The sequence below is a fragment of the Orbicella faveolata genome, unplaced genomic scaffold (assembly GCF_042242905.1).
Source record: "Orbicella faveolata isolate gen_17 unplaced genomic scaffold, um_ofav_v1 contig_2, whole genome shotgun sequence".
Lineage (NCBI taxonomy): Eukaryota > Metazoa > Cnidaria > Anthozoa > Scleractinia > Merulinidae > Orbicella > Orbicella faveolata.
The window spans coordinates 19,204,631-19,219,427 of record NW_028301547.1 but is presented as its reverse complement, the minus strand read 5'-3'; the positions used below and the strand labels follow the sequence as shown (position 1 = coordinate 19,219,427).

General features: G+C 38.2%; 1 protein-coding gene across 1 annotated transcript; it reads left to right on the top strand.

The window, feature by feature from the left end:
- Nucleotides 1-2,231: 2,231 nt before the first annotated feature.
- On the top strand, nucleotides 2,232-13,331 carry LOC110058975 (BTB/POZ domain-containing protein KCTD5-like). Its single transcript, XM_020765643.2, has 6 exons — nucleotides 2,232-2,593; nucleotides 2,673-2,781; nucleotides 6,715-6,809; nucleotides 7,693-7,791; nucleotides 8,550-8,681; nucleotides 10,845-13,331. Exons 1-6 carry the CDS (start codon nucleotides 2,453-2,455, stop codon nucleotides 10,872-10,874), a joined length of 606 nt encoding a protein of 201 aa, XP_020621302.1. The 5' UTR covers nucleotides 2,232-2,452; the 3' UTR covers nucleotides 10,875-13,331.
- The last annotated feature ends 1,466 nt before the right edge of the window (nucleotides 13,332-14,797 follow it).

The window sequence follows — 14,797 nt, the reverse complement described above, 5'->3', positions numbered from 1 at the left end:
TATCTAAAAGCCCTGCAGGGGCAGGGCAGTAACTGGTAATGATCAAGTTCAACCAGTATGAGGATTACATATGAAACTCCGATTTGTTCACTTTCGGAAGAGTTTCTTCAAAGCGGCAATAGCTGGCAGTGATTGAATATTACAGAGAGAGGGACAAATTTTATCGAAAGACGAGGTAAAATGGGTGAGCGATTTTTGTATTTGGGAGTGATATATTAATAATAATTTTTTTTACGGGATTCATGGCTGTCATTTCGAGAAGACGGCATGCCAATTGCATGGGGACCGGCTTGAGTATAATGAGAAAGCCAAGGTAACTTTTTCATGTGATAACTTAGATTTTATTTTCTCCCAAGAGGGCACGGTAACCAATCCTGCAATCTGATTGGTTCTTAACGCTGTCCGGATTTTCCTATCTCTGACCACGGTCACGGTAACGGCGGGAAACAGCGCGGGTGAAATTGTCGTGTTGGTCAATTTTCGTGAGTGAACTAGCGGTTAATGGTCAACCTTTGCCCTTTTCACACTTCCATCGACGATTAATCAACGCAAGTTTATCTCTATTCGCTTTTAAATGGCAAGGAAAGTCACTGTAAGTAAATTGAGTTTGTTTGGTTGTTTGTAGCTCGTCGCTGTAATGGCGCGTAATCCCGTGTTTCTCAAAAAAGGAAAAGTCAGTTGCAGTCGAGTTTACCTTTCTGATCATTGCTATATTTAAGAGAATTTATGTGGAATACACTTAACGAATTTCCTCGCTTTCTGCTACTCAATTTACGGTAGAAAAGTCTGATTTCGAGGGATTCGCGACGACTGATTATAAAGAAATTGTTTTTGTAGTAGTGCTTAGTACAACTTCCGAAACTTATTTCACACCGGAAAAACAATTCTGGAGAACTTAACTGGTCAACTAGATGCAACTAACATAAAGTAGATCGAAATAGATCTATTCTTTAATACATCTTTCTTTGCTAGTAGATCTGAGTTACTCGCTCGTTCGCTCGCTAGATTTTTACGATTATTTGTACTGCGCGTAAGCCAATTCAATGACAAAGTTGAGTAAACAAACCCACTTGTAAGCCAATTTACCGCAGGAAAAAAAATGTTATTTGCCGGCTTAGAGTCGGTCCGTATACTGGTGGTGAAAAACTGTGACCTCGGGCTGGAAAATGCTGCCCTCGGCTTGCGGTCTCGGGCAGACCTCGGTCACAGTTTTTCACTATACGGACCTTCCAGCAAGGCGGGAGCGAAACGATTTGTTCGAAAGCAAAAAATCGATGTTCGTCGAGTTAAGTGCAAGTTTAGAGATAGCTAACAGTGGGTGTACTACGACAAGAATTACACTCCCCCGTGTTCTAAAATAGAAAAATCATAAGCCAACATAGTGGGCGTGCAATCTAAGAACTTAGAAGAGATTAGCAGTGATCGAGGGCGTGCGAGGTTCAATTAACATGTTACTGACGCTCGCACATACACCGCCCACATATCCGCAATAAAAACCATTTCAGATGATTTTATTGTTCATTTTTCTCGAGGTTGGAAATTGTTGCTTTGTAGCTTATACACGGAAGATATGTGTTGCAATATGTTTTAAACTTCTGTTTTGTTTGCCTGCCAATCATTTATTTTTTTTGTTATCAAGGAACTGAGGAACCATTCTTTGTCGATGGTGGCAGATGCTCGGTTTCGAAAGATATTTGCAATTTTTCTTCTCTTTTAATTTTTTTTTTTTTTTCATGAATACTAAATCGGATTTTAGACGGATGCCATAGTTTTTAATTTTTCCATTTTTTTAATGCGGACGATCGGGAAAAACTTGGTGTAGAAAACGGTAAAACAGGAAGTTTTCTCTACATTTTTTTTCTGCCGAGAAATTCCATTTCTTTTTTCCCTGTTCATTTTTCTTGTGCCGCATGTAAATTGTTATCTCTTGTTTGCCAGCAGACTGACTTATGGATTAATTTCTTGTTTAGCGAACCACTTATTTGCATTCAGCATTTAGGGAAATAATTTTTTCGAGGCAAAAACTTTCACTGCGGTCGCAAGGCAATAATAGCATTCACAGAAAATTCTAAGTTATGTTATTTGTCAATAATCTAGCTGAAAATCCAAATACGATGGAAAAACCCGAAGAATCTCAATTTATGTTTTTGGCAGCTGTGCATCATTTGAAGACCACGCTCCATTTTGCGTGGGCGTTTGAAAAAGCCCTTTGAGTCTCTGTCGGAAATCTTCGGAAATAATCGGAAGCTCTCGTGAGCGAGCCTTTCTTTTGCAAAGGCTTTTTCTGTGCAGGAAATTTACAGATTTAGATCGAGGAAGCCAGGTGAATTTGTCCAGGTTAACGGGAGCTAAATATAGAAAGTTATTTTTAGCTTTGTCGCCGACCAATCAATACGGTTCACCGAATTATTATCTTTCGGCCAATTCATCTTCATAACACGATGTGTACAAGATGGCTACTGCTGGTAATAACTGGGTGAAATTAAACGTCGGTGGAACTTACTTCTTAACGACAAAACAAACGCTCTGTAGACATCCAAACTCCTTCTTGCATCGGCTCTGCGCAGAAGATCCAGATTTACCGTCGGACAAGGTAAGAAAGCGCTTGAATTCATTCGAAGTTTTGTCGAATGTTCAACCCAGCTAACCCACTGGACGTTTTGACATTTCAGGACGAGAACGGTGCTTATATGATAGATCGGGATCCTCGCTATTTTGGACCTGTTTTAAACTATTTACGGCATGGCAAACTCATAATCGATAAAGACCTCCTCGAAGAAGGTAAGTTCGTTCAATTTTCACGTGTTGTAACGCCGATTTTAAGCTGTTTCCTTCACAGATGACTTCGCCCAGGTATTTTGCTATGTAAACATTCAGGTTGGAGCGTTTGGCGTTGGAAATTGCCGTTATGAATACCATGTATTTCCTAGTTTGATACCAGTTTCTTTGCTGCGAGCAGGGAATTCTGTTCAAAGTAATATATATTTTTCCCTTTGTAAGAGATTCGTGTGTTTCATGCCTGCCGAACTTTTACACTCCATGCTGAACGCTGAGAACAAAATCCGGTTCTAGAAGCAGTTTTATACTTTTCATATGACCTCAAGCAGGGCTCCGGTGTATGTCGTTGCATCTAGGACTCATAGCAAAGGAATGAAGCACATAAACACATTGACCTGTAGCCTTTACACTTCTCTGGGGCACAGTTTCTAGCAATGCACACCGCCATGACAGTTTTGAACTATCGGAAGATATCAAACGTTTGACAGAAGCCTCGAAAAGAGCATATACCCCCAATATTACCCACTAGATATTCCGTAAACATAAAGCAGGCGTAATCATCGATTTCTGATATATTTTGCCAATTTTTAGTTTGGAGTATTCACCAGGGTAGCTTAATTTTAAGATGCTGAGCTGCGTTGTGAGCAAGCTTAGCTCATGTGATGGTATATGGTGAAGGTCTTGTGTTGCAATAAGTAAAATATTTTTTCATGTGACACGCATCACCAACTGGCTAGCAAACTCTGTGTGAAGTTAAAAATTAAAGGTTTTTTTAAAGAAGTTTATTTCTGAATAAAAAGAGCAATCTATCAAAGCTGAGATAATTTGACTACAAAACCAGATGCCAACATACAAGTTTTTCAAATACACACATATGGGTGTTGATTATATTATTATAATAGTAATGATGTTATGGATAGTCAGGCCTCATTGACTCTAACATCATTGTCTGTGAATGGTTTAAGAAGGAAAGCAACAGCATTCTTGTTTTAAGCAAAAGAGCTGTCTGTTTATGCGACCATGTGCAGTGACTTGTCTTTTGAGCCAGCAGTCACATATGGACAGCAGTTTAGCTTCGTGCTAACATGGATCATATTCATATATTCTCCAAGTAACCTGGAACTAGCTTGCATCTGATGCTAGACGTACAGGGTGGAAGAATCTACTGTAGAACATTTCAAGGAAAAATCTCTGGGTTAATATATTTTTTAAATTATCAGTTGAGTTAATATCAAGACACCTAATTAAAGAAGGGATTTTACACTTAAAAATAGTTTGACTCATTTATTTGGGCCAACAGACCACATGTCAAAGGCAAGGTTTCTGACAGTGCATGGGTGCGGGACTGCACAATTTGGTCAAACCAGCACAATAATTATAAACAGCACAATTCCTAAAACTCTGCAAAATCCTCCAAAATACTGAAATATTTGCTCAAAATTTTATTTAAAACACTACTAATCCATGTGATTTCCAAAATTTCCAGACACTGTTTATACTACTTCAGGCTGATTACCTACAGAAACAGTGGAGAAGAACATTCCCCTCCTGCTTGTTGATTGGTTATAGAAGCAAAAAGGCATTTTTTCCATAACTCACACCACCTTGGGCACTAGTCAAATCTAATTTCTAAATCCTGTTTTTCATTGATGGATTGCAATGATTGTGTCACAAATATTAAATGAATCGCAATTATTGTTAAAAAGTATTGCATGGCTTTGTAATAGGTTTGCAAATTTCATTTTGCGTACCCTGTGAGATAGAGATTCCCTTCTATTTCTGCTCTGTGAGAGATGAGAGTGAACCTGTGCTCGTAACTGCTCTATTTACGATCATGCATGCATGCACAAAGTATGTCAGCATGTCATAGCTGTTATGCTTTGTCGTGTGAAACGTTACAGGCAATCAATTTTTTTGCTATTTTGGTTCAATTATGGCGACTTTCTTGAATTCTGACTTTTCCACTAATTTTATTGTTAGAAAAACTATGGTCATATATTTTGTTAAGTTCTATGAACATAGTGCAAACAACAGCAAATGCTTTCTTCTCTCTAATGAAGGTGAACAGAAGCTGCTGCAAATTTAGCAAAACTGAAAACAGTTCAGTTTACAAAACATTTTTGAAGATATTTATCATAATAACTAAAGCCCCGGCCAAACGATTGCAACATGTCAACGCAACATGTTGCAACATTGTTGGGCGCAGGATGTTACGTGTGTTTGGGTGCCGTGTTGTGATGTGTTGCGACATGTTGGGTGTTGTTGGCTCAAATTTGACCATTTTCAAATTCGAGCCAACAACACCCAACATGTCACAACACATCGCAACACGGTGGCCAAATGCACGCAACATGTTACTCCCAACAATGTTGTGATACGTTGCATTGACATGTTGCGATCGTTTGGTCGGGGCTTAAGATCTGGAAAGTTTTAGAAAGTTAGGAGTACCTGTAATAAATCTGACCAAACTTGAAAAATCCTGGCTGATACTCCATATTTCCAAGATTGATTGAATTAAGTGAAAGTGGGAAGCCTATAATAATTATAGGCTTCCTACTTTCACTTAATTATTGGTAATGTACATTTATATGTATATGTATATTTAGTAGTTCGTATAGTGTGATCGTCCGGGTGAGTGTAGTTCTGAAAAGAACTGTTGTTATATGTATATTTATTGTATATTTATTGCCGGTAGTAGAATTCTACTATTATACTAATGCAAATGTTGCAATCTGAATAACTGAGCTATCGCACGCTGTTAGCCATCAGCATGCAGTCGCTAAGGGTTGTCTACATAATGGTGACTCTTCTTGCTTTTCTGTGTGTTCCAGAGGAAAATTTAGAAATTTTGCTGGTTAATTGAATTCCGTGAAACCCTTAAGAAAGGAAATTGACTGTAGCATGACTTTTAAACCTCAAAAATTTCCAGTGTACTGATTAGTAAAAGTGAACAACTGCATTTTGAAACAAGAATTCAATCCGTGCAGAATTTTGGTAAAGAACTTTAGTGCTACATTTAACATGTAGAGAAATAATTGGAAGGAAATTTAGTCTGTAAGTATTCTATTCAAACAATTAGATTATGAGCTAGAGATTTCTATGAGGTGATAGAAACCTCAAGCTCATAATCTACATGTAATCTTGTGAAGTAACAGGGCAGGAAAAAAACCAGGTCGGATTTCCAAGGGGAAGTAAATTTTGCTCTTGGGCAAGTGAAAATAGAAGTTCAGCGGCCTGGTGGGCAAGTGAAATTAGCCTCAGGAGTCTTGCGAGTCTGAATAAAATGTCAGCTTGATAAATGATGATTTCCAGTCAGAAGTTTAGTTAACCATTAGGTTGAAAGCATGGATTAGTTAGGAATCCAAGCATTCTAAATTTTCGCATAAGTTGTCCTCTGATTTCCTTACTGGCCACCACGTAGGCAAGTAATATTTAAGTGGGGGCAAGTGAAAACTGCATTTTACTGGCCCACTGGGCAAGTGGATTTCAATTTCTTTTCCCTGCCCTGTAGACAGTAGTAGTGTTCTGTGATACTTGTATTGGTTAGGACATCAACCCTCAGAACCAGCTGTCTTGACTTTGAGTGCTAACCAGGGTCATCATGTTGTGTCATTATTCAACTGGCTCAGTTTATTCTCACCATGCATCTGTTTATCCACAGGTGTGTAAATGAGTACTGGCAAATTAAATGCTACTAAGAGGTTATAACCTTTTAATGGGCAAGCATCCCATCCAGAGAGGAGTAAAAATTCTCCTTGATATTTCATTCTACGGAGTCCAGATACAGTGTACATGTATAAGCACCAGTGAATGGGTTACCAAGCTGAAATGGAAACTGTACAGACCTTCCTTGTTACCTGCCTACAGCATACATGTACCTTGAGTAGGGAATCTTCTGATTTGCATTGTTTTAAAAACACTGTTTGTTTTTTGTAGGTGTTTTAGAGGAAGCAGAATTTTATAATATTGATCCTCTTGTTAGAATAATAAAAGACAGGATACAGTCAAGAGAAGCACGTCAGAAGCTCCCTGTAAGTTTTGTTTTATGTAAATTTTCTAGTTTAAAAATTTTATATTTAAAGGTCTTCATGTGATTTAAAATGAAATTTGAGTTATGTTTTTTTTTTTGTTTAAAGGATCTGTTTGATTTATGTTTTTCTTTGTGTTAATAGATCTGGAAAAAATTTAGAAAGATACAAATCAGACTAGTTTAAAATCACCTTAACCTGAAATTCATTCAACACTACTACATCCTAGATGTTCCTTTTTTTTCAGTAGTTTATGTATTTGGAGAGTACCTCTCCTTTCCGCTAACGTGTGCATATGTTTGGGTGGGTCTGTGATCCCCTGGGATAGGGAGAACACCTCCAGTATGGTACTGTTTGGGATTATGAATGATGAAACTTGAGACTTGCCAAGATGTAGAGACCCTTGTTTGAAAATCCAAGACTTAACTGATTACAGACTCTGAGTCAGGAAGAAACACACTAAAACGAGACTTTGTGATGTATCATAAAGGATTCCAAGATTTTGAGGTTGGATCAAAAGTTTTCAAGACCACAGATTTTATACTAAGGCATCATTTGCTCCTCCCTCTCCCCAGCGCACCCCCCTCCCCCACCTACAGATGTGAATAAGGTCCAAGAAATTTAAATAATTTTTTTCCTCCCAAACTAATGCAGCTAATCAGACGAAAAAATACCACAACTTCAACCATACTGAGCAGTTCCTACTTGAATGTTGAAGATGCAATCCTAGTACAAAAATGTATATAATGTTCCATGTAGTTCTTAGGCTTGAGTGTAGGCCACCTTCCTTACTGGGGTTTGAATAAGTGCACAGTATTAGGTGTGTTTTGTGTAATCATGTGGTATGTAAAAACATAGCTGTTGTACATGTGTATTTCGTTGCCAGCTTCAATCAAAGAAGCATGTATACAGAGTGTTACAGTGCCACGAAGATGAACTTACCCAGATGGTTTCAACAATGTCGGATGGCTGGAGATTTGAACAGGTTAGTTTAGGAATGAAAATAATACCATTGTTCAGAAGGTACAGAGCCCTAAAGATTGCTGTATTGGATCCCTGAACAACCGATTGACAGGTTTAAGCTGTAACCGGGTTAATTATGTTGTGTTCTTAGGTGAGATATTTTTACTTTGAACACACTGAGCAGGGGTGGGTCAATGGGGAGGGTGCAGGGGGTGTGCATACGGATTTCTACTGTAATATACATGTAACTGGTATTCTGCAAAAACACTCAGTTATGCCACTCCTTAGTGGTGCACCCCTCCTAAGAAAAATTCTGGATCCGCCCCTGCTGAGTCACAATGTATGTACCTCTGTTAATGTATGTTTATTGATGGGTATTGACAAATACTTTATTGTCAACCAGCGTCATACAGTGTAGGCACACAGTAAGCAGTAGAGAAGGAGAAGGGAGGGGGCTGGAAAGGGTTTGATAAAGAACCAAAAGCTCCTCAAAAAATCTGGCACACAACGCCACATTCTCACACACCACTATGTTGAAAGAGTGCTCTGCGCCTGAACTGACATTCAGATTCTGCTGTCTGCCCCCAGAATACAAGCTTCTCTTTGTTGTTACTTAGATGATCAAAGGCCTTTTTAAATCAGACTTGATAATTATATTTAAAACATGTTTCTTTTTACCTTACAGCTAATAAGTGTTGGAAGTGAAAATGAGCCTGATTATCAAAGGTTGTTTAGATCAGACCTGATAATATTTAAAACCTGTTTCGTTATACCTTACAGCTAATAAGTGTGGGAAGTAATTATAACTATGGCAGTGAAGATCAAGCAGAATTTTTATGTGTTGTCTCAAGAGACGTGTCTGATTCACAAGAACAGGGAGCAGCAGGAAATAAACCAAGTGATAAAGCAGAGGTATTGAAATAGAGAAAGCTGGATTTAAAAGATATTATTAAAGATTATTTACAACTTAATTTTTTGAATTGGCATGTTAAAGTTCTAAAAGTAATGATCATTACCCCTGAAATTAACAGCTCTCTTATAGTAGCTATGAAATTCCACATTTATTAGCTTCCAGTGTATCTCACCAATAGTGAAACATAACAACCCTCTCAAGGCAGTGATTACAAACTTAACTTTCCATTAAAAATCAATGGGGACAAGATACCACATTCTTTGTGCTGTCGTTATCTGTCGAAGATAGTAGACTGGCTGTCGAAGGCTCATAGTTTTAATAATTTTTACCAGAGAACGCTTTATTCAATTTTAACAGATGGATGCTTGATCAAAACTGTACATAGCAGTGATTGGTTTGTTTTTTCAAATCAATATGTTCAATGTTACATGTACACTCAGATGAAAATGCAGACAAAATAATTCACTCATCTGCAGGGCTCGAAAAAAAACCCTCCGGTCGTCTGGGACAAGTAGATTTTTCCTTTGGACAAGAAACTTTTTCTCCTTGCTTGCCCCATGGGCAAGGACCCAGGCAGGCCGTTTGCCAACTAAATTTTTGATAACGATTTTGAGAAGAAAAGGTAAATTGTAGGCTCAAGGGTAATCAATACAAGTGTTTAGATGAAGCTTGACGAAAATTACAATTTATAGCGTTGTTTTGTTGATTGCGTGACACGTGCTCACGGCTCAGAAGTGGTTGCCTGGCATGTGATCAAAATCTGCCCCGGTCAAATTTCTTTCCAGGATTAAAAATAGCTGCGTTTTCTTAAAATTTAAGCAATTTTCTGCGAGCATTTTCCAGTTTCTCTGTACAGAACGTAACTCAAGAACAATATATTAAAGCTGTAGAAATTGTACGCAAAAAGAAGCCGCATATTTCTACCACGAAAACGAAGCCAGCATTTTTGATGCTAAAATCCAGGTAAACCCCCGGGGGAGGTACTTTGGGAATTTCTGGGTGGGGATGTGCCGCTGGGACCCTGGAACCCTTAGCCTATACCAGAGCTAGTTCAGCTGAATTTTGCTACCCTATACTAGAGTAAACTCCCCAAATCCCCCCATCTATCGACACTGTTGAGGCTGATTTGCGTAAATTTAAACTTGCTGATTTGATTTTTTTTATATTTTTGAGTGGCAATTCCTGGTTTCCTTAGTCTAGATAAAATCTTCAACCAACTAGTCAGTTTTGTGAAAAAGTATACCCATTTCTAGAGCCAAACGCTCTGATTGATATACCCTATCCTAGAGTAAACTGCTTGAAAACCATACCCTTCACAGCGGCACATACCTATATAGCCCATATATGGCAGTGCCCCCCTGGGGGTAAACCTCTGTTTTCGGTGAAACATGCAAGTGTGCTAGTGATAAAATACTTGGGCGCCGCCGTGCAAAATGAAAACTATTGTATTATTAAAAAGAAATGGATAAGTAAGTCATCAAAATACTTTCAGAGTTCCTGGAACTATTTTTCATTCACCCAAATGAAAAAATTTGCTCTCGCCGGCTTTTCAAATTCAACACTGTGCCTGTGTCAAAACTGAAGTGAGAAGGCGACTTGTTGTTAATTCTGCGTGTTATAAATTTCTTGCGCTTCTCTTCACAATGATTTCGTGGAGCTAGAAAAGACGCAGGTGAACATTCAAGCAGTCGAATGCAATCTTCGACGAATTGAAGAAATTGATTCAAGGCTGTATAATAACAAAGTTAATTATTACAAACTGTACAACTTCATAAGAGCGGAATGAAGAAGTTAAAAGTTGTGGAAGTATTACAATATAATGGCGTAAACATGAAAGTGATCAGCACTAAGAGGACTACAGTCAAGATGGGTTTATTACATTAAAACATGCCCGTAGTTTGACTTCCATTTTTGGGTTCATGAATTATTAATGAGTTTGAAAACTTGGGCAAGTGGGGAAGTGCCCGGGGCAAGCAAAATTTGAGAGTTACTTGTCCAATGGGCAAGGTGGAGTTCAAATATTTTTCAAGCCCTGCTTTTCTGATCAGTCTGCTCTAGAGGCTTATTAGAAACAGGGCAACTTACTGTCACTAAATTGAATTCTTGCTATATTCTTTTAAATTAGTTATAACATTTGATTACTGCTGTTGTTTTTCTTTCAGACTTTACGGCAGCGAGGATCAAGAATGTAGCATCGTGCAAATAGGATAGTTTATTTCAAGTTATTGTTATCTTTATGTGCTTGTTGACATTAATCCCCTCCCCAGTAGCCCCTCCCCAGTAACCACTATTTCTCTCCACCCTCCGGAGGTATCCAAACATTGCCCAGTAGCAGATTGAGGCTGTGCATTAGCAGTGACTGGTAGTGACATATGTTTAAATGTTGTTTTTGTGAGAAAGTTTAATGACAAATTTAATGACAAATTTAATAACAAATTTAATGACAATATTCATTAACTTTTCTTGTGTATAATAAACTGATTCCTGTTTATTATGCATAAAAGAGAATTAGCCTGTGGCAAAATGCTCGTAATATGTCTACATGTAATATCTCTAAAATTGCATAACAACTATTTCTGTGCGTCATATATTTTTTGTTTAATTTCTGTGCAGTTAGAACACACTTTCCTTGCATTCCACTTCAGTGCATCCAAAGAAAGCTTTGTGGCCATTTTCAGGGGGTGGGTCCTGAAAATTCAGAAAGAGAGGGCCAAAGAAATTGTGGCATACCACAAGCCACGCCCTCCCCCCCCCCCAAAAAAAGGAAATACAACAAAAAAAGGGGGATGTGAATATGCCCCCAACTTTCAGTTATTATGGTTTTTCTTCCCAGACTTTGACCCTTCACCATCGTTTGTTGGAATGTAGGAAAAGTCTGCTGTAGGAGAAACAAGCATTAACCTTTTTCAATGGGTTTTACTCCTGTAGCATTTCTCATTCTCAAAGACTTCAGTCCTGTTTTTGAACTCTATGGACAGCAAAACACCTATTTTGGGCTGCTGCCTTCTCATAATGTTGAATTGCTTGAATTAAAGTCATGAAAAGTGCATCATGTCAGCAGCTGACCAAATGCCATTTTCAGGGGGTGGGTCCTGAAAATTCAGAAAGAGAGGGCCAAAGAAATTGTGGCATACCACAAGCCACGCCCTCCCCCCCCCCCCCACCAAAAAAAGGAAATACAACAAAAAAAGGGGGATGTGAATATGCCCCCGATTTTCAGTTATTATGGTTTTTCTTCCCAGACTTTGACCCTTCACCATCGTTTGTTGGAATGTAGGAAAAGTCTGCTGTAGGAGAAACAAGCATTAACCTTTTTCAATGGGTTTTACTCCTGTAGCATTTCTCATTCTCAAAGACTTCAGTCCTGTTTTTGAACTCTATGGACAGCAAAACACCTATTTTTGGGTGGCTGCCTTCTCATAATGTTGAGTTGCTTGAATTAAAGTCGTGAAAAGTGCATCATGTCAGCAGCTGACCAAATGCTTTACCGAGTTTATAACCTGCAAAGTGAGCGTAGTAATATTTTCATTTTGCATTGAAATCTTGATAGTAAAACACTATTTTGTCGTTAATCACAGGTTGTTTTGACCATGCTAGATTTGACTCCCCAGCATACAGATGATGGATGTATAACAGTATAATGTCAATTTTTTTTTAACTACTAACAATAGGTGAAAACTAAAATGAAACAGGTCCTTAATGAGAGCATGCTATTTCGTTTTATTTAGCTTATGAGTACACGTGAAGATTCTCAGTTAATGTTTTTGTCAGTGATATTTCAAATTGTTTGTTTTGGCAGCTATGTTGACCATGGTTTCCTCAATTAATTAAGCACTGAAAAGACAATTTTATGGTAGTTTTTGGTCCAGTTGCATGAAGAACAAAAAATAACATGAAACGTAACCCAAAACCCTCACCAATCCTCTTGCAATATGTGATTTTCGACCTTAAGACTTGTTATGTTGCCTAGCAACTGTCTTGCAGAAGACTCGGGGTCTCAGCAACTTTCTACAGGCTTTTTCAAGTGAGTTACCACTGGTGACAAAAATGCATAGAGTTTGAATGACAGTCAGCAATTTTTTTAAAAAAAGAACTCACGTTTGTCTTGAGGAGTACTTTAATGAGCAATTTCTTCAAATTGCCTCCAGGGTGTCATATCATGTAGAGCAATACCTTTTAGTGGTTGCAACATTCTAATAACGGAGATCAAGATTATAGAAATCTGTAAGAATAAGCCATTTTCTCTCTCGAATAATTGGCGATAAACTCCAAAGCGAGCTTCTTCAATGTAATGTCGAGAACTCGAAAATGGCTTGTTGGCCTGCCCATGTTTGTTTTTAATAAGTCATTGTAGATTTATTATTTTGCAACAATAGCCCACGGGATGGAGTCCCATGAACGGGATTTCACCTGCATGAACGGGATTTAACCCGTTTAATATCTGGGTTTTACCCTCGCCTGTTGAATTTCACTGATTGTTTTGAGGTGATAAATAACTATAGATTTATGTTTATACAAGCAGACAATCCACGGTGAAAAAGATTATAAATGCCTAAAAGTGATCTTTTGTATATTTGTATATTTCCTTTGTAAAGCTGTATAAATTGCCCTTGTAATTGATTGGCAATAAATATGATTTTAGCTGCTAATGGAGAGTAAATTACTTTGCTTGCTTTGTAATGCATTTTTAGGCAGAGTCCACGTTACACTGTAGAAATTGGAAAACGCAACTTTATTTCTAGCTTTTTAAAACGCTTTTCAAACTGGAGGAATTTGAAACGCCACCTTTTTGTTTAAGCGTGGACGGAAAACATTTTGAAAAGGGAGCTTTTCGAAAACGATGAAGTCGATGAGGGCTCGTTCTGAAACAGAGGCATAAGGTAACTCGAAAATAGGCTATTTGGCGTTACATAATGCGCAGTAAGAATGCGCATTACAGTGCGCGCGCGTCGTTTTTGCAGTGTACAGACGTACTTATATGTACACACTGATTTTCAGGATAAGCGCGCGGTCCTATATTAGAGCAATTTGTTTTTAGCACCTTTGAGACTGAACTGAAGCACGAAAAACTTTAATCTCAAACAAGTAAATTAAAGGAACACAGCAAAACAGCAATGCACATGGTCAAAGTAGTGGAAGAAAAATTTCTCAGTAGGTGAAAAAGTTTGCGACCAAAGTCTGGCATGGTTTAGCATACTTTGGTCCCAATTAGCACAACTCTAGTGTAGTTCAAATTACTGTAATTACCAAAAACCTTTTGTTAATTAAACCCACGCCATAGTGACTGCGTAAAGCAAAAAGCAAAACCTTGCCAACTGCGTATCGCTGAGCAATTTCATACAATGGCTATAAAAGTCTGCGATATGTGCATGTAGATGTTAATGTAGCCGTGAGCTGTTGTGATGTTTAGCTATACACTTGGTGTTGGAAGGTAAACGGAACGAAATCATTATTTGAAAGGACTTAACACTGTTTGTTAAAGTGACTTGTGCTGAAGCCAAAAATAGCAACAAAACCACGGCAGAGACATTGTTTGATCATCGAGATGTTTTCTCTCAATTTGAATAGCATTCCCTACCGTCCTGCCCTCTTTTTATCTTGTTAACGCTTCTGACTAAACAGCTTTTGGGCTTAAAAACAAAGCCATCATTAAGGTAAATCAGCATGAAAATATTGCTTTTATAACGTTGCTCTTTGGGCAATTATAAGGGAGATGACTGAGCCAGGACTATATTCATTGTGTATTTGCGTTTATTGCGAACTTGTCACTGGTAAAATAGCTTATGTAGAAAACCGAATTTCGACCAAGGATTTACATTCAAGTTTTTAACCGTCCATTTGTTTTGGGTATAATATGAATAGAACGGAGATCGACGGTCTATTTGTGCCAGAGCTCTTGCTAAAGAAAAAACTCAACCGGAGGCTTTCCGTTGAAACAAATCAACTGAATAGTAACTGGGAGAAAGTGAAAGATTCCCTGGACAAAATTCAAGCCTTCATCGAGAGCAGAATGGAACTAGATAAACGCGAGATGCTGAAGTATCAAGAAAACTGAAGGGAAGTACTGGAAGCTTCCAAATTTCCGAGACTGTATCCATGGTAACTACACCGGGAA

What these genes read in the sequence shown, in the direction of transcription:
- LOC110058975 (XM_020765643.2), top strand. Translation starts at nt 2,453, where the DNA reads ATGGCTACTGCTGGTAATAACTGGGTGAAATTAAACGTCGGTGGAACT. An exon ending in CAGATTTACCGTCGGACAAG is followed by an intron (nt 2,594 to 2,672) that starts GTAAGAAAGCGC and finishes TTGACATTTCAG; the next exon opens with GACGAGAACGGTGCTTATAT. An exon ending in ATGGCTGGAGATTTGAACAG is followed by an intron (nt 7,792 to 8,549) that starts GTTAGTTTAGGA and finishes TATACCTTACAG; the next exon opens with CTAATAAGTGTGGGAAGTAA.